Source organism: Rhinopithecus roxellana, chromosome 21 (genome assembly GCF_007565055.1).
Source record: "Rhinopithecus roxellana isolate Shanxi Qingling chromosome 21, ASM756505v1, whole genome shotgun sequence".
In the NCBI taxonomy this organism is placed as follows: domain Eukaryota; kingdom Metazoa; phylum Chordata; class Mammalia; order Primates; family Cercopithecidae; genus Rhinopithecus; species Rhinopithecus roxellana.
In genome coordinates, this window is record NC_044569.1 from 25434341 (window position 1) to 25455461 (window position 21121).

General features: G+C 37.6%; 1 protein-coding gene across 2 annotated transcripts in view; it reads left to right on the plus strand.

Moving 5' to 3' along the window:
- CDH7 (cadherin 7) overlaps positions 1-21121 on the plus strand; it is a 138734-nt gene that overhangs the window by 92599 nt on the left and 25014 nt on the right. For both annotated transcript variants that reach the window (XM_010385602.2, XM_010385601.2), the window contains exons 7-8: positions 5007-5260; positions 20424-20560. In XM_010385602.2, the coding sequence (XP_010383904.2) occupies positions 5007-5260; positions 20424-20560 (391 nt within the window). The remainder of the gene's footprint in view (positions 1-5006; positions 5261-20423; positions 20561-21121) is intronic.

The following is a 21121-nucleotide window of genomic DNA, read 5'->3' on the forward strand; positions in this document are numbered from 1 at the left end:
TTTTCTTCTTTATTAGTCTTGCTAGTGGTCTGTCAATTTTGTTGATCTTTCCAAAAAACCAACTCCTGGATTCATTGATTTTTTGGAGGGTTTTTTGTGTCTCTATCTCCTTCAGTTCTGCTCTGATCTTAGTTATTTCTTGCCTTCTGCTAGCTTTTGAATGTGTTTGCTCTTGCCTCTCTAGTTCTTTTAATTGTGATGTTAGAGTGTCAATTTTAGATCTTTCCTGCTTTCTCTTGTGGGCATTTAGTGCTGTAAATTTCCCTCTACACACTGCTTTAAATGTGTCCCAGAGATTCTGGTATGTTGTATCTTTGTTCTCATTGGTTTCAAAGAACATCTTTATTTCTGCCTTCATTTCATTATGTACCCAGTAGTCATTCAGGAGCAAGTTGTTCAGTTTCCATGTAGTTGAGCGGTTTCGATTGAGTTTCTTAGTCCTGAGTTCTAGTTTGATTGTGCTGTGGTCTGAGAGACAGTTCGTTATAATTTCTGTTCTTTTACATTTGCTGAGGAGTGCTTTACTTCCAATTATGTGGTCAATTTTGGAATAAGTGCGATGTGGTGCTGAGAAGAATGTATATTCTGTTGATTTGGGGTGGAGAGTTCTATAGATGTCTATTAGGTCTGCTTGGTGCAGAGATGAGTTCAATTCCTGGATATCCTTGTTAACTTTCTCTCTCGTTGATCTGTCTAATGTTGACAGTGGAGTGTTGAAGCCTCCCATTATTATTGTATGGGAGTCTAAGTCCCTTTGTAAGTCTCTAAGGACTTGCTTTATGAATCTGGGTGCTCCTGTATTGGGTGCATATATATTTAGGATAGTTAGCTCTTCCTGTTGAATTGATCCCTTTACCATTATGTAATGGCCTTCTTTGTCTCTTTTGATCTTTGATGGTTTAAAGTCTATTTTATCAGAGACTAGGATTGCAACCCCTGCTTTTTTTTGTTCTCCATTTGCTTGGTAGATCTTCCTCCATCCCTTTATTTTGAGCCTATGTATGTCTCTGCATGTGAGATGGGTCTCCTGAATACAGCAGACTGATGGGTCTTGACTCTTTATCCAGTTTGCCAGTCTGTGTCTTTTAATTGGAGCATTTAGTCCATTAACATTTAAGGTTAATATTGTTATGTGTGAACTTGATCCTGCCATGATGATATTAACTGGTTATTTTGCTCGTTAGTTGATGCAGTTTCTTCCTAGCCTCGATGGTCTTTACATTTTGGCATGTTTTTGCAATGGCTGGTACCGGTTGTTCCTTTCCATGTTTAGGGCTTCCTTCAGGGTCTCTTGTAAGGCGGGCCTGGTGGTGACAAAATCTCTAAGCATTTGCTTATCTGTAAAGGATTTTATTTCTCCTTCACTTATGAAACTTAGTTTGGCTGGATATGAAATTCTGGGTTTAAAATTCTTTTCTTTAAGAACATTGAATATTGGCGCCCACTCTCTTCTGGCTTGTAGAGTTTCTGCCGAGAGATCTGCTGTTAGTCTGATGGGCTTCCCTTTGTGGGTAACCCGATCTTTCTCTCTGGCTGCCCTTAAGATTTTTTCCTTCATTTCAACTTTGGTGAATCTGGCAATTATGTGTCTTGGAGTTGCTCTTCTGGAGGAGTATCTTTGTGGCGTTCTCTGTATTTCCTGAATTTGAATGTTGGCCTGCCCTACTAGGTTGGGGAAGTTCTCCTGGATGATATCCTGAAGAGTGTTTTCCACCTTGGTTCCATTTTCCCCCTCACTTTCAGGCACCCCAATCAGACGTAGATTTGGTCTTTTTACATAATCCCACACTTCTTGCAGGCTTTGTTCATTTCTTTTTCTTCTTTTTTCTTTTGGTTTCTCTTCTCGCTTCATTTCATTCATTTGATCCTCAATCGCTGATACTCTTTCTTCCAGTTGATCGAGTCGGTTACTGAAGCTTGTGCATTTGTCACGTATTTCTCGTGTCATGGTTTTCATCTCTGTCATTTCGTTTATGACCTTCTCTGCATTAATTAGTCTAGCTGTCAATTCTTCCACTCTTTTTTCAAGATTTTTAGTTTCTTTGCGCTGGGTACGTAATTCCTCCTTTAGCTCTGAGAAGTTTGATGGACTGAAGCCTTCATCTCTCATCTCGTCAAAGTCATTCTCTGACCAGCTTCGATCCGTTGCTGGCGATGGGCTGCGCTCCTTTGCAGGGGGAGATGCGCTCTTATTTTTTGAATTTCCAGCTTTTCTGCCCTGCTTTTTCCCCATCTTTGTGGTTTTATCTGTCTCTGGTCTTTGATGATGGTGATGTACTGATGGGGTTTTGGTATAGGTGTCCTTCCTGTTTGATAGTTTTCCTTCTGACAGTCAGGACCCTCAGCTGTAGGTCTGTTGGAGATTGCTTGAGGTCCACTCCAGACCCTGTTTGCCTGGGTATCAGCAGCAGAGGTTGCAGAAGATAGGATATTGCTGAACAGCGAGTGTACCTGTCTGATTCTTACTTTGGAAGCTTCCTCTCAGGGGTGTACTCCACCCTGTGAGGTGTGGGGTGTCAGACTGCCCCTAGTGGGGGATGTCTCCCAGTTAGGCTACTCAGGGGTGAGGGACCCACTTGAGCAGGCAGTCTGTCCGTTCTTAGATCTCAACCTCTGTGTTGGGAGATCCACTGCTCTCTTCAAAGCTGTCAGACAGAGTCGTTCGCGTCTGCACAGGCCTCTGCTGCTTCCCCTGTTGTGCCCTGTCCCCAGAGGTGGAGTCTACAGAGACAGGCAGGTTTCCTTGAGCTGCTATGAGCTCCACCCAGTTCGAGCTTCCCAGCGGCTTTGTTTACCTACTTAAGCCTCAGCAATGGCAGGCACCCCTCCCCCAGCCTCACTGCTGCCTTGCGGATAGATCGCCGCAGACTGCTGTGTTAGCAATGAGGGAGGCTCCGTGGGCGTGGGACCCTCCCGGCCAGGTGTGGGATATATTCTCCTGGTGTGCCAGTTGGCTTAAAGTGCAGTATTGGGGTGGGAGTTACCCGATTTTCCAGGTGTTGTGTGTCTCAGTTCCCCTGGCTAGGAAAAGGGATTCCCTTCCCCCTTGTGCTTTCCAGGTGAGGCGATGCCTCGCCCTGCTTCAGCTCTCGCTGGTCAGGCTGCAGCAGCTGACCAGCACCGATTGTCCAGCACTCCCTAGTGAGATGACCCCAGTACCTCAGTTGAAAATGCAGAAATCACCGGTCTTCTGTGTCGCTCGCGCTGGGAGTTGGAGACGGGGGCTGTTCCTATTCGGCCATCTTCGATTTCTATTTTTCAAAGATGATACTGTGCTAGTGCAACTAGTTTAATTGTCCTTACAACTTTTTCAGCTCTCATGCAGTTTGAGTTGGTCACTAATTTTTAGGAAAATTGTAGCATATAAATCCTGTTGGAAAATTAGATACAGTGTAAAGATTCTGAGATATAACTGTTAACCTCCTAAAATAGAGATCTAGTGTTGCGGGAAGTCAGGGACCCCGAACAGAGACCCCAAGACTGGAGCTGAGGCAGAAGAACACAAGTTGTCAAGATTTCATGGACGTTTATCACTTCCCCAGTCAGTACTCTTATAATTTCTTATGCCTGTCTTTACTTTAATCTCATAATCCTGTTATCATCATAAACTGAGAATGTACATCACCTCAGGACCACTATTGTACAAATTGATTGTAAAATATGTGTGTTTGAACAATATGAAATCAGTGCACTCTGAAAAAGAACAGAACAACAGCAATTTTCAGGCAATGAGGGAAGATAACCATAAGGTCTGACTGCCTACAGAGTCGAGCAGAATAGAGCCATATTTTTCTTCTTGCAGAGAGCCTATAGACAGATGTGTAAGTAGGAGAAATATCACTGAATTCTTTTCCCAGCAAGGAATATTAATAATTGAGACTCTGGGAGAGGAATGCATTCCTGGGGGTAGGTCTATAGATGGCTGCTCTGGGATTGTCTGTCTTACGCGGTTGAGATAAGAAGTAAAATGCACACTGATCTCCTGCAGTACCCTCAGGCTTACTAGGACTGGGAAATTCCAGCCTGGTAAATTCTAGTCTGACCGATATTTCTGCTCTCGAACTCTGTTTCCTGTTACAATGTTTATCAAGACAATGAGTGCACAGTGGGACAGAGACCCTCATCAGTAATTCTAATTTTGCCTGGCTTTGTGATCTTTATTGCCCTTTGAAGCATGTGATTCCTTGTGACCTACTGCCTGTTCGTACACCCCCTCCCCTTTTAAAATCCCTAATAAAAACTTGCTGGTTTTATGGCTCGAGGTCGTCATCACAGTCCCACCAATATGTGATGACACCCCCGAAGGCCCAGCTGTAAAATTTCTGTTTGTACTCTTTCTCTTTATTTCTCAGATTGGCTGACACTTAGGGAAAATAGAAAGAACCTACGCTGAAATATTGGGGGCTGGTTCCCCCAGTAATCTAGTACATTTTGATGGAGGAATAGTGAAGGCAGACATGATGGATGCTTCATGGAAAAGAACTGGCCATGTTTGCAGACTGAACAACCTCAGGATGGCACACTTGCCCCTGCAACCACACTTTGAGTGCCCTGAAAACTCAGAATCCTAATGTAGTCCCCAAAATCACTGACCCTTAAATGAGAAATTCAATAGAAAGTAATGTTTTTCTTAATTTTTAAAGTACACCCTGGGTAGTACAGTTAAATCACATGGTTGAAGAATATTACATTGAAAGTCCCTGTTGGAAAAATATAAATTTGACCAGTTTTTCTTTCAAATAATATTCCAAAGACTGATATCTGTCTGTTCATGCAGCGTATAGCAGCAGATTGGATGAAGTTGATTCAGAAGCACTAACCATTGTTTGTGAGCCAGGAAAGCAGCAAGAATTCTGATTGGCATTGTTATTTACTATTTTTGAATGCTGATGGTGCATTTACATGACAGATTCTTTCCTGTGCTTATTGACATTCATAAATGAAAAGGCTCTGCTTTGCTGACTATTTAACTGGTAATTTAATTTTCCTAATGACTTTCTTTACAGGAACTGGATTTTGAAGCCAAAACAAGTTACACACTACGGATAGAAGCTGCAAATAAAGATGCCGACCCCCGCTTTCTAAGCTTGGGTCCATTCAGTGACACAACAACCGTGAAGATAATTGTGGAAGATGTGGATGAGCCGCCTGTGTTCTCTTCACCCTTGTACCCTATGGAGGTGTCAGAAGCTACCCAGGTTGGGAATATCATTGGCACTGTAGCAGCTCATGACCCAGATTCTTCCAATAGCCCTGTGAGGTAAAAAGTCATTGCTCTCCTTTTCTATGGTTTTACAAACAGTGCATCTTTTTTCACAACTCTTGTTTTATGCTATGATGCTTCTTTGTTCATAACAAATAAAAAACTATATATATATATATAGAGAGAGAGAGAGTTATAACAGCAGAAGTAAAACAGGATTAGAAACATACATTTTACTAACTCAAAATCGTCATCTGATTATCAAGGCCATTATCATTGAGCCATATTTTTAGGCATCCATTATTATCTACAAGCCATAGCTTATGTTTCTATTCAACTAATTATCCTGAACCTATTTTAAAGCAAAGCATGTTCAAAAATGAAGCGATGCATGTTTTAGTTATAGGATACATGCATATGTTAGAAAAATAATTGTATCAGCAATTCAAATTAGGGACTAATTTGAAAACAAATCATTTTAATGATACTCGTCTACTTGAACGGTATATTTTTGTTCAGTTTAATATTTCCACTTAAAAAATTTTTTAAAAACTATCTACATGTAAAGACTATTAAGAATATCCTTTCAGTAGTGTTGTGTTGAGGCTAGACACTGTTATAGCCAGATAATATCTTTAATACTGACACAATGGTGATACGTAAGCATTTCAAAATATGTCAACCTTACATTTTGCACTTTTTAGCTATAATTTATAATCTGAGATCTACATGTGTTTTTGTGTGTATACGTGTGTTTCTGTGTTTCTATGAGACTTATTTAAGTTAACATTATAAAAAATAGAATATAATTGAAATAAAATATCTATTGTATTATATGTCTTATTTGGGTTTGTAAGTAAAATACTTCACTTTTCAACATAAAGGTTTGATTTTGATTACAAAGACTATAAGGTAAAAAAAGAAAAAGAAAACACAATGATTATTTTATATTCAGATATGTTCAATTATAAGCTATCCACAGATTTTTAGATTTAAATAATATTTAACAATGGTAAGTGCTTTTCAGCTAACTTTTGAGATAAGTCCGGACTTTGGCTCTAAATTGTCATGAAAATTACTTAATATTTCTTGGTTTAAAAAAGCCCATAATGTTGTTTCTTTCTAAACTAATAAAGTGATTATATACATTTATACACACACACATATATTTTGAAGTAGTATATATACATATATGTATGTATATATGTGTGTGTATATATACATATATATACACACATACACATATATATAGAACCTTGTAAAGGATTGGTATAGAATAACAGTTATTTAAAAAATGAAATCATACATATTATGTCCTTATCTAGACAGCAATTTCAGAATGTATTGATGATTATACTGTTTTTAATGTGGTGATAATAGACCATTTCTGAGAATATAATCTGTGCACAAGAATATTTATGAATCACAAATATAGCAGATAGAATAAGGCTTCCCCTCTTCACTGTAATTGCCCTGCCTTCATGGTCAAGAAAATTTCCTGACTGCAGTTCAGCCCCACATACCAAGTTATATTAATTTGGGCAAACATGAGTGTGAGTTTTGCTATAGCATTCCATCTCTTAGTGAAACCTTAAATCTCTTGCCCTCATGAACAATCAACCACAGCACAATTACTGGCATAGATTAGCTGCTTAGGACAATTTGGTTTTTGCTTGAATCATTTAATGTAATGGAAAGAGAGACATGCTTTCATAAAGTTGGAGATATGGAGAAAGAAAGACAGTAATATATATCATAATTTACTGCTAAAATGAATGATGGAGCCAGGTGGGATGACAAATGCCTGTAGTTCTAGCTATTTGGGAGGCTGAAACAGGAGGATCACTTGAGACCAGGAGTTCTAGATTGCAGTAAGCTACAATTGCACTTGTAAGTAACCATTGCACTCCAGCCTGGACAACATAGTGAGACCCCTGTCTCTAAAATAAATAAATGAATAAGTAAAATGAAAGGATTTAAGAATATTTTCACTGATTGCATTGATATTTTCATCCTGTTCAAATTCTTCTATTACCCAGTCCCTTGTTTCATTCTGTTGAAGCCTTTCATAGAAAATATTTCACTTCTGGCCGGGCATGGTGGCTCAAGCCTGTAATCCCAGCACTTTGGGAGGCTGAGACGGGCAGATCACGAGGTCAGGAGATCGAGACCATCCTGGCTAACATGGTGAAACCCATTCTCTACTAAAAAATACAAAAAACTAGCCCGGCGCGGTGGCGGGCGCCTATAGTCCCAGCTACTCGGGAGGCTGAGGCAGGAGAATGGCGTAAAACCCAGGAGGCGGAGCTTGCAGTGAGCTGAGATCTGGCCACTGCACTCCAGTCCGGGCGACAGAGCGAGACTCCGCCTCAAAAAAAAAAAAAAAAAAGAAAAGAAAATATTTCACTTTTTATAGTATTTTTGTTGGAAAAGTGTCAATATTATTATATAATAATTTGAGGAAGAAGAAGGAATAGAGGGCCCAAGTGGAAGGTGACTTGAGAAAGAGCAAGTAGTGACTAGAGAGAGATGAAGTCAGCTCCAGGTCTGTTCTCTGAAGCACAGAGGTCAAAGGCTGAACTTCTAATTTTGGAAGTAAAAATCTCTGTGTTCTTTATCAGTGAAAGAGAATCTACCCAGCACCATGTTTTTTACTCCACTTTCATTTCCTTAAAAGTAATGACAGTGACATGAAAGTTCAAGTTAGTGTTAGCTTACATTGTTTCCTCACAAAGAGAGAAATAGACAGACTTTGTCCCCAGTGAATTAACATTTTATTTTGAATATATGAATATTTCTTTTGCATTTGTAGAATTAATTTCTTGAGTCATGTTTAATACTTACATACTTGAAAGTTTTTACATGATTTTCGTAAGGTCAGCACAATTATTTGCACCTTTTTTTTCTGCATTTGTCTTTCTCATACTTCTCTTCCTCTATCCTTTTATATAATATCCCTTAAGAGGCCAGTCTCCTTATTTTATAATTTGTTGAGTCTGCATTACTCACATGCATTCTCTTGAAGACTGGTTCCCTTCCCAGCACTGCTGTTTGTGGAATGACCTAGGAGATGTCACCTTGCTTCCTATGTTTTTTTTTTTTTTTTTTTTGAGGCGGAGTCTCGCTCTGTCGCCCAGACTGGAGTGCAGTGGCCAGATCTCAGCTCACTGCAAGCTCTGCCTCCCGGGTTTACGCCATTCTCCTGCCTCAGCCTCCCGAGTAGCTGGGACTACAGGCGCCCGCCACATCGCCCGGCTAGTTTTTGTATTTTTAGTAGAGACGGGGTTTCACCGTGTTAGCCAGGATGGTCTCGATCTCCTGACCTCGTGATCCGCCCGTCTCGGCCTCCCAAAGTGCTGGGATTACAGGCTTGAGCCACCGCGCCCGGCCGCTTCCTATGGTTTTGTATTAGCCAGCAAAAAGGAAAAGTAACTGATGCTTTATCCCAGGATTTTCTGATGATTGACTAAGAGAGAAAAAGTAAATGAAGCTTTTAAACTGTGAATCATGACTTAAATATTACGATGTATTATTATTATGTATTGCTATTATTATAGGTTATTGTGTTTTCATGCCATTTTAATTCTGAGATTAACGAAGTCAGTAAAAGAGACATAGCATTTTGTACGCAACCATATTGGCAATCTATATTGCAGGTTGTCTTGTACTCACACATATTCCAAAAGATACAACATATTATAGGGCTTTTTGATGAATATAAACATGTATTTGCATTAGGCACTCCAATAACTATCAAAATGTAAATCCTGTCTCATAATATATGTTTAACATAATAAAACATATGTCAGTGGATGAATAAATAGCACAGTCTTCTGAGGTACTAGGAAAAGTGAATCTCCAGATTGAGATGGGGCACGAGGAGTCTTAACAATTGTGAGCTTTGTGCGTTACACCTTTAGCAATATTGTAGTTCTTTGAGGAATGGAAAAGCATTATTTGTTTTGTTGTAATTATTTAAAATTAGACCAGTAGGGTTTGACTTGTAAAACAGTATAGCCAATGGGATGATTAGTTTTGAATTTATTGACATTCTTTGTTGTATAATACTGAAATCTAGCAAATGTCATTTATGTTTGTAATGTTTTCTGATATATGAGGCAATAAGTTAAAATTCTAGAAAATATATATTTAGTTGCCCCCAGCAAGGCAAAGTTGATATTGTCTTCCTACATGATCCCTGCTTTGCACAGCATTTTAAAATGTCTACCTACTTTACTGAAGTACCGACCAAAGGTTATGCATAACTCTTCTCTGTGAATCTGCTTTTTCCTTAAAAAAAGACTGGGGCACCTACATGACTATTGGAACCTGGTCATTTTGATGTTCGCAAGTGTAGTTGTCATAGATGGAAAGATTAAGCTGAAAGTCCAGTAAACCACCATTTCATGTACACTGTACTGTCCTTTTGTGGCAGGGGGTGGTATGTGGAAATGAAACCATATGTAAACTAAAATTGTAGCCAAAGCCAAGGGTGGAAGTTAGTTGATACTTGAGAATACTTAGAGGAAATTTTTTTTTTTTTTTAGGAAAAATGGGTAATTGAGGGCAAGCATGTTTCTGGCTTGTTATTTGATAAGTAGCTGTTTATCACATCATGTATTTTGGCCCTAAGTACTCAATATTGGGCTTTATCTCTTGAACTTGGAAGGACAGATTGTGGTCTGTTGATGCTGGTCATGTTTCTGAATGATAGAAACTTCACTTCTGTGTTTCTCATCCAAGATGGTAAAAGCTGTAAGAACAGCCTAAAGTCTAGAGGATTTGACTCATTTTTCATGTCAGCATTGGCAGACTGATCAATGACTGAACAGGCATTCATTAAAAACCTATGTTATGCAAGGCACTGGGGAAATGCTAATGAGAAAACAAAGATAAATGAAACATTTCCTCTGACCTCAAGAAACTTACAATCTGGATAAAGTAATAAGATCTCATAAAAGTTAAACAATATCGGGGAAAATATGCCAGCACTGTAATAGGGCAAATTGTATGATAAATAATCAGCACTCCAAGTTCAGGCTGTGAGATTTCATTTGAAGGAGTGGTAGAGTAAGTAGGGCTTCAAGGGATGGCAAGATTTGGACAAGCCAAGAAAACATCATGCAAAATACATTTATGTTTTATTTGGTTATATCTTAAAAGCCTAGTACTAAATTATGAAATAAGCAAATTCATTTCTGCAGGCATCACAGCAAACCCAAAATTCCTATGCTAAAAATGACCAATGAAATGGAACGTGATATTATTACAAATAAGATCAGATATGAATACAGGAAAAGAAAAAGTACTAGGCATCATTTTAAGCATTTCTAATAATCTAAATATAGAAATAAGTTTATATTTATGTTAAAGGATTCTTGGATAATATTTACCTGTGGACTTTTTCAGCATTCCTGGTATTGTATACCCTCACATAAAAACTGGTAATAGTATATCATAAATTCCTTTTTGTGACTAGTGTGAACATATTTGGAGTATTTGAATAATTCAATGTGTATTTTTTGAGTAGCTTGTATTAATGCATTTATGTGCACATATGAAATCTAAATTATTTGTGAATATCTATTTTATTCCAAGAAAATGAGCAAGCCGATAACATAACATACAGAAAAATAATAGCAGCAGTAAAACTGATTAACGTAAAAAGTAGCGGATATTAAATCTGTGAGAAGACTATAAGCTATACTCTATTTCAAAATGCTGCTCATTTTAGCATAACTACCACTAAAAATGAAAAAAGAGAGTATATGTTCATGTCTGGTGAAAACATAAAGTGTTTTTGTTAGAGTAGTGTACTTACTATCCAGAGATAACTTTTGTAGAGTTAAATTTTCTAGGAAATGCCTAATTTATCTGAGCCATCTTTCTCTTCTCTTCTCTTCTCTTCTCTTCTCTTCTCTTCTCTTCTCTTCTTTCTTCTCTTTTCTTTCTCTTTTCTTTTGCCCAGCTGCAGTGCAGTGGTGCAATCTTGGTTCACTGCAACTTCCACCTGCCAAGTTCAAGCAATTCTTCTGCCCCTGCCTCCCAAGTAGTTGGCATTACAGGCATCCGCCACCATTCCTGGCTAATTTTTGTATTTTTAATAGAGACAGGGTCCCACCATGTTGGCCAGGCTTGCCTCGAACGCCTGACCTCAGGTGATCCACCTGCCTCAGCCTCCCAAAGTGCTGGGATTACAGATATGAGCCACCACCCCGGCCATTTTTTCTTGTTTTATTATATTGCTGTAGAACTACAAAGCTCTACTGTCAGCAAAGACTTTCTTAGTTACCTTTTTGGAAGACTCCAGGTAAAATAAATTCATTGAAAATTACATTTGTTCTGATTTGTTTCTTAAAGTATTTTTCATATCTAAAATACTTACTGGGGGCTGGGCACAGTGGCTCACATCTGTAATTCCAGCATTTTGGGAGGCCACAGCAGGTGGATTATTTGAAGCCAGGAGTTTGAGACCAGCCTGGCCCCTGTGGTGAAGCCCTGTCCTTACAAAAAATATAAAAATTACCCAGGTGTGGTGGTTCATGCCTGTAATCCCAGCTACTTGGGAGGCTGAGGCAGAAGAATCTCTTGAAATCAGGAGGTAGAGGGTGCAGTGAACTGAGATGATGCCACTGCACTCCAGCCTCAGTGACACAGTGATGCCCTGCCACACACACACACACACACACACACACACGTATATTAAAAATATAATATATAATTTATTAAATAAAATACTTAATGAAAAGTCACATTAATAAAGGAATACAAAAATTCAATGTTCTTGGTGCAAATGGTAGAGAATTATTCATGGGGTTAAAAAGTTAGGGAATATTACTTTTTATCATGTACTGTCCTCTTAATATTCTTTAACCATAATCAACAGAAATTGGCCACGGTTAGTTAAAAAAAGAAAGAAGTTTATTGGAATAATTGGGTATAGCTCAAAGAATCAAAGGAAAAAGTTGAATGACCAATCTTCAGAAAAGGAGAGGAATAGGGTTCCTCTGTAAATACTTGTAGCAGGGGTAGCAGGCTCTTCAGAATGTAGCAACTGTGATGAATCAGCTGCAACTCTTTTCTTGCAGCTCTCTGTTTAAGATTCACATTTGCTGCAGAGTTTTTTTTTTTTTTTTTTTTTTTTTTTTTTTCATATATTGATATATGTGGCCGTCTCTTCTCCAAAATGTTCTGGACATCTTGAGTGCCATGAAGATTGCATATGAGATTTGAAAAAGTTTAAAACCCTAAAGGAAAATTGTGTTGACATAATCAGAAGAGGGGTGAGCAAGGTGTCTGCTGTCATTAAGTTCAGAAATCAATAGTTCATTTTTATTCGTTTTTTTTTTTTTGAAACAAGTCCTCACTCTATTGCCCAGGCTGGAGTGCAATGACACAATCATGGCTCACTGCAACTTCTGCCTTCTGGACTCAGGTGATCCTCCCATTTCAGCCTCCCCAGCAGCTAGGACAACAGGCACATACCACCACGGCCAACTAATTTTTTGTAGAGCTGGGGCTTTACCATGTTGCCTAGGCTGGTTTCTAACTCCTGAATTTAAGCATTCCACCCACCTCGGCCTCCCAAAATGCTGGGATTATAGGCGTGAGCCACAGTGCCCGGCCTCAATAGTTTATTTTGAAGTTTACTTATCATTAAATTCCTAACAGGCAAGCATTATTATTACTATGTTCTTAGAAGTAAATACATCCCTGGCCACACAGTTAGAAAATATGGTTCCAGGATTTTAGTGAGGTCTATATCAAACCTGTACGATCCTTACAGCAATCCACATAGACACACGCAAATGCGCACACGCATACTGACAAACTTTATAGTAGATGAAATTTTCAATTCAAATTATTCATCTATTTCAATTGATTAAACTTTCTGATGCTTTTTTATTACATTATCTTTTGCCACTTTGGGAGTACTGATGATATATTTGTGTTAATCTAGCTCACTCACCCCCACTTTCTGTTTGTGAACACTGATATGCAAATTAATAGCTGGTGATAAGAATGCTACCTGTGAATATAAAGAAGAACATTTTAATTGATCTCTTTAGCTTATCAAATAGCTGCAGGATAATCACCGGTATTCATTAGGGAATTCATTTTGTAACAGATGTTCAAACACTGAAGACACACAGATGTATGAGATACGGTCTTTTGCAGAAACCCTCTTGTTATGTAGCTGTAGAAGAGATCTTACATGAAAACTCATTTTAAAAAATTCAGTGTTAGATCTGAAAATGATAATTAATCTTGTAAACCTTTCTCATTGAACAAATGAAGAAACAGAAAAAGCACAGATGAAAAGCCCCAATTAGTACAGTAGGTTAGTGACAGGGTCATAGCCAGAAATACTGTCCTCAGTCTATGGTTCCTGGTGGTGTAGCACAAGGAACATTTGGTAAACTCCACGGATCACACACCCTGCAAGTTTTCTTTAAAAAGCATGACTTCTGATGTAATTGGAAAGGCATGCTGCTTTAATGCTACTAGTTTGTCTTCAAGGAATAGCAGGACTGAAATAATTGGAAAGGAGGAAAAACAGGGATACAGAATGACCAACATGAGAAAAGGCACAGAATTGGAGATGTGTGTGGTATATATTTGTTCACCAATTAATACATCAGTTTGACTGGTTATGAGTTTAGATAGGAAAGCAGAGGGGGGAAAAAAAACAAATAGCTGAATTATAGAGATGTAGGTGGCTGAAACTACAATTAATGTATATGCAACATAGTGTGCTGGAAAACTGGCTCAAATAGTCATGATTCTAAATCTTGGATCCAACCCCCATCTGTGAAATTTTAGAGTCCAGTATTGAGATAACCTCAATAATAACATATGCTTGCGTTAGTTAGAAATTGTGCTTGGCTAGTAGCAGCAAAGCTTAACACTAATGACGTACTAATGAGAAGTCTGGAGCTATGTTCTCAAGGACTGACACCTTGGCAGTATAATGCCATCAAGAGCCTTGGCTTCATTTTTTAAGCACTTGTCACCGCTTATTTACAATATGGCTTCTGGATCTCTTCCATTGTGTTTATGCCTCAGGTGAGAGAAAGGGGAAGGGCAGAAATCAAATACCAGATAAATTAACAACTATCACTCATCCTTTAAGGAGTTTTTCAATTAGACTGTAGGCTAAAAATGTATTTTGTACTTCATTTCCCAAAACTTAAATAAAAAGACACCACATCTACAAGGGAGGCTAGCAAATATAGTTTTTCAGCTGGACGTATGGCTGACTCTAACAAAAGCACAGTTCTCTTAACAGGACGTAAGAGAAATATAATTATTAGGTATGCAAATGGAAGTTTCTGCCACTATATGACCTTACATATTTGTTTGAGAATTAAGGAAAGAAAGTAAACTATATTTTAAATATTACATCCTGCAAAGAGAAAAGTTCAGAAGGTAGGGTGATTTGGGGAAAAGGTTGATAAATTTGCTCATAGATATATCATGATTGTATTAGTAATGGTACAGGCATCTAAAAAGCAGTGTACACAAATCTCAGGAACTAGTTTGAGACTGGATATTGAGATACAGAGCTGTCAGCATAATAAGTGGATAGGGCAGAAGCTTAACTGCTGTTGCTGCAAAAATGTGAAAGTGATCTCTCTAATTGTTCACTCCAACATACACTAAAGGTAGCCAAGTATTTTAGGCTGTATTTTGCAGAAGCTAGAGAGATTGTTCTAAGTCCACAAACCACTAATGGCATCAGAAGTTGCACGGTAGTTGGTGGTGGTTCATGATTTGGAAATCACCTATCCTCACACTTCTAGTTCAGCCTCCAATTAACTCAGGCAACTGCATTTCTCAGGTCCCTAGGCCAGTCAATCCACAACATCAAATAGTGTGTCCTTTCAGACTTCTTTTAGGGCCTTTCTTCTCTTGACTCAATCAGCCCTCCCACATTACTAAGGCAGAGATATTTTACACTTCTCATTCTAAAAAGTATCTGTATTTTCTTTATTTTTCTTACCTAAGGACGTTTTTTTCTCAAGTAACTTTATACATTAGCTAATGCTTTATACTACAACTTAAGGTTTTTGCATGTCCAGAAGGACTGGTAGAAATAGGAAACCCCTTTAATACTAGGTGATCCCAAGTCCTTGTCATTAAGAAATGTAATAACCACTAGGACTGTTCTGGATTGTCAGTCTAAACCTTGTCTTTGCCAAAGCATCCCATGTCTTCTCAAGTCAATACCATTCTGCAAACATACCCTGACCTCCTTCATAATAACTTCTTAGTTTATCCCTCAATATTTATTATTTTAGTTGCAAGTTAAAAAAAATTGTTTATGTAATGTATTTCCTGAAATAGTATGTCACTTGCAGGTGCTCAAGAATAATTGCCAAATGCATAAATGAATAAATGGAAGACATAAGGAAATTATAACATCATAAATTACCATATATATACACACACACACACACACACACACACACACATATATATATATATATATATATATATATATATATATATATATGCTATTTAGTGAGATCTAAGTGGGAATTATAGTTATTAACAAATACACACAATTTAGAAGGGGGGCCAGACGTGGTGTGTGGTTCAAGCCTATAATCCTAATACTTTGAGAGGCTGAGGCAGGAGAATTGCTTGAGCCTAGGAGTTTGGGACCAGCCCTGGAGGCATAGTGAGACCATGTCTCTACAAAAAATACAAAAATTAGCTTGGCACATGGCCCACGTGTGTAGACCTTGCTCCTTGGGAGGCTGAGATGGGAGGATCACTTGAGCCTGAGAGGTTGAGTCTGTAGTGAGCTCATGGAGTACCACTGTACTCCAGCCTGGGCTACAGAGTAGATTTTGTCTAAATAAATAAATAAATATATCTACTAGGGGAAGCTGTAGATTTATAATTCAGAAATGATAAATATTTGAATGATAGAAACTTTTGTGGCCCACGTTTTTTCAAAACAGATAGAGGCCTAGGTTATAACTAGATCCCTAAATTATTTGTGGTTTTCTGTGAGGCAAATAGTGGTTGGAGACGTTTAGCATATTAAATAAATTCTCCACTTTAATGTTTTTTATTCTAATGCTAAGATCTTTGAGACTATTGATAATAGAGGCAGGTGTTTTAGTTATTGATGTTAGCCCTGTGGGGAATTTCATGAATTCATTTAGACCGATGTCTGTCAAGTTCAAGGCCTTTTTGCTTTTAAGAATCTAGACATTTATTTTTTCATGAATATCCAAACATTATCTCAGTTATTAACTTAGAGATTTGACAAAGAGAACAATTCAGGCTTTAATATTGGCTCAATTGATGCATGAATGTATGGGTTATAATCTCATTAAGTTACAATCCTCTTATCAAACATTAATATCAGCTGTCATATTGCCATTGAATATTACTTGTATAGAAGTGTATTTTATATATGTATATTGGTTGCATACATATATATATGTATATATACGTACATGTATATATACATATGTATACGTAGATACACACATAATCCTGTTCTAAGTAAACATATTCCACCCTGTATCTCACAGTAAATGCAACTATGAAACCTGGATAGAGTGGAGCCATCAGAACTCTGAAAAGTAAATATTAGCAGGTAGTTTAGTGAAGAAGGGTACTACAAAGTATCTCCAAACCTGTGATGGGTTTACCATTATTTTCCCTCTACTGTCCCCTGTCCTGGAGTAATAATTAGAAAAACATTAGCAGAATAAATCCAAAGCAAGGTGAAGAAATAAAACAATAATTATAAGAGCAAAAAACAATGCATTTCAAAACAAATTATACAGAAATCAATAAAATTAAATGCTTGTTTTTTTGAACAGACCTAAATAGTGATAAACCTCTACCAACACTGAAAAAGGAAAAAAAAAAAAAGCAGAAAAAATGATAAATATTAAGAACAAAAGAGGAGATGTTACAGACCCTGCAAACATAAAAACCAGAATAAGAAAATACTATAAACACGTCTACTGACATAAAGTTTATAATTTCAGTGAAATTGGACAATTTGGAATAAATGGATCAATTATTCAAAAAGTGTTAACTCTCAAAACTCAACATGAAATAGATAACCTAAATAATCCCATAACTATTAAATAAATTATAATTTTAGTTAAAAACTTTCTGAAAATGGAAATATTTGAGCCCAGATCACTTCAGTGACAAATTTTTACCAAACACTTAAAGAAGAATTACCAGTTCTACACAGTATTGTTCAGGAAATACAAGAAGAGGGAATGCATCCCAACATTTTCACATAGCCTTATTCTTACTACCAAAACCAGGTAGATGTAGTACAAGAAAAGAAAACTTTGATCAAGACTTTCATGCAAATATTTTCCACAGAACATTTAGATAACTCAATCAAGCAATATATAAAAGAATAATTCACCATGATAAAGTAGGGTTTATCCCAGAAGCATAAGATTAGTTTAATATTCAAAAGTTCACCAATATAATTCATCATACTAAGAAATTAAAGAAGAAAAAACACACTGTCAGATAAATTGAAAAAAATGGGGGAAGCTGGCTCTCCTGCCATGAGGACACTCAGGCAGTGCTGTGAAGAGGAGTCCATTTGGCAGCACCAGCTCACCATCCATGCCATGCACATGCCGTCAGTGTGAATAAGACACTTTGAAACTGGATCCTCCAATCCCAGTCAAATCATCAAATCATGGTTGACCCAGCCAACATTGACTACAACCTCCTGTGAGATTAAGAGCTAAAACTGCCCTACAAACACACTTTCAAATTTCTGACTCAAACAAAATAAGATATATTATTATTATTGTTTGATGTCACTAAGTTTGATATATTACAATGTAATATGCATATACACAGGAGTAATAATAATGAGGGCTCATAGTACATAAATTGGTAAGAGAGATGTGAGGAAATAAAGGCAAACTGATTTTAAGAAAATGTTGCTAGTGTCAGTAAATTGTAGATCCCTGTCAGGATGGAGAATTGCTGGAGTAGGAGGTGGTGAACAGAGAGTAAGATGCTTGAAGTAGAGTTTCCAACAGTAATGCATATATTAGAGCTGACAAGTCAAAGGTATGTTCATAAGAATCTATGAAAACTGGAGTAAAGGAGCAAATCAGGAATCAAGAAGATGAAGAACATGAAAGACCATTATGTTTAATGGATCATGAGTGTAGTTGAAGCAGTTACTAATCATCATGTCTAAAGTGGGTGTATGCTTTTTTTTTCTGTTTGTTCTTTTGTTCATTTGTTTGTTTAATTGTTTGTTTTTAAATGAGAGCCATCTCACCCAACCAGAAAGACTGTGAGAGGAACCTGAAGCTGATCATCATGAGGGGAGGGTGAATTTTGTGTATAAAACAAATAATAACATGGACAAAAATACAAGTGGAGCAGTAATTTTTCACTGCTGAAAAAATATTTGGATTACAGATATTTCGAGAAAAGGCTTTTACATGCAAAAACAGCCATGCAATCTCAGGGGTTCTACTTTGAAACATGTCTTTAGAATCCTCGTCAAGACCACTGAGTAAGATTTAAAAAAAAAAAAATAAAAGAAAGACGGTTAATGACAGGTTGGTGCTGTCAGAACAAAAGGTGTTACTAAGTATATACAAATGGGCAAGATGTTTACATGTTTCATTTTAGAAGGGTCCATAATCGGCCGGGCACGGTGGCTCAAGCCTGTAATCCCAGCACTTTGGGAGGCCCAGACGGGCGGATCACGAGGTCAGGTGATCAGGACCATCCTGGCTAACATGGTGAAACCCCGTCTCTACTAAAAAATACGAAAAACTACTGGGTATATACCCAAAGGATTATAAATCATGCTGCTATAAAGACACATGCACACGTATGTTTATTGCGGCACTATTCACAATAGCAAAGACTTGGAATCAACCCAAATGTCCATCTGTGACAGACTGGATTAAGAAAATGTGGCACATATACACCATGGAATGCTATGCAGCCATAAAAAAGGATGAGTTTGCGTCCTTTGTAGGGACATGGATGCAGCTGGAAACCATCATTCTTAGCAAACTATCACAAGAACAGAAAACCAAACACTGCATGTTCTCACTCATAGGTGGGAACTAAACAATGAGATCACTTGGACTCGGGAAGGGGAACATCACACACTGGGGCCTATCATGGGGAGGGGGGAGGGGGGAAGGATTGCATTGGGAGTTATACCTGATATAAATGATGAATTGATGGGTGCTGACGAGTTGAGGGGTTCAGCACACCAACATGGCACAAGTATACATATGTAACAAACCTGCACGTTATGCACATGTACCCTAGAACTTAAAGTATAATAATAATAATAATAAAAATACGAAAAACTAGTCGGGCGAGGTGGCGGGCGCCCGTGGTCCCAGCTACTCGGGAGGCTGAGGCAGGAGAATGGCGGGAACCCGAGAGGCGGAGCTTGCAGTGAGCAGAGATCACGTCACTGCACTCCAGCCTGGGCGACAGAGCGAGACTCTGTCTCAAAAAAAAAAAAAAAAAAAAAAAAAAAAAAAGAAGGGTCCATAATCGTGAGCAGGGTTACCAAATATATTGTAAATGGTTTACAGGAGTCATAATAATAATAATGAATTTAGCCAGGGACGGTGGCTCACGCCTATAATCCTAGCATATTAGGAGTCTGAGACAGAAGGGTCACTGGAGCCCAGGAATTCAAGACCAGCCTGAGGAACATAGCAAGACCCTGCATCTACAAATAATAATAATAATAATACTAATAATAATGAAATGGCCAAATATGGTGTTGCATGCCTCTAGTCCTAGCTACTCAGGAGGCTGAGGTGTGAGAATCCCTTAAGCCCAGGAGTTCGAGGTTACAGTGATCCACTCCACCCCAGCCTGGGTGACAGCAAGACCCTGTATCAAAAATAAATAAATAATAATAGTAATAATAATGAACTTGTAGTTCCAATGACATATTCAAAGCCATTGTGAAGATCACTGTGGTGTTCATTTAGTAATGTCTGACAGAAAAGCAAATATATTAGTGAGACACAGGTTATAAACCATCTAATATGTGAGTAGAGTTTTAAACATGGCATGCATTTATGTGATTAATATGACAGATCAGAGAGTCAGTAGGATTTAGTGATGAGCTACATAAATAATGACATAGTTTTAGCAAATTATAATCAAACATGCATGTTGAAGGCTTTTCTTTTCTTCAATGTTCAATTAGGTACTCAATTGACAGAAACACAGACTTGGAGAGATACTTCAATATTGATGCCAACAGTGGGGTCATCACAACTGCCAAGTCTTTGGATCGAGAGACAAATGCTATTCACAATATCACAGTACTTGCAATGGAGAGCCGTAAGTTGTGAGGCTTAAAACTAAATTAAGATGGAGGACAGTGAGTGGAGAACCGATTGTCATGAGGTTGTAAATTCAACTTAATTAAAATAGTTCCTTATATGAATTGAACAAAAACTTGAGAATACCAAATTTCTAAGCTGTGAAATATACTTATCTTCACTGTCTTTGTATGCTAATATTTACAAAATTTATGAAAACCAAGGACTAAAAAACAATGGGCCTATATTACCTTCACAGGATTTCTTGTTTTCTGATCACAATTCATATATCATGTTTATGCTGTTATGGAGTTAGTGAAATAGCTTATAAAAATTAGTACATTGATCTATAACCAAGACATCTGGATTTGAATATTCTGATATTAACTAAGTTTAGTCCCTCATAAAAAATAAAATAAAATAATAAGTAATAAAATAAAAACTATTGAAAAATGAATGCATATTTGCATGTATATATGTATATGATATATTGTATATTTTAATATGTATGCATTTATAATACATGTGTTGATAATACAAATGTCTAGTCATACAAATATGAGTTCTAACATTAAAGAAT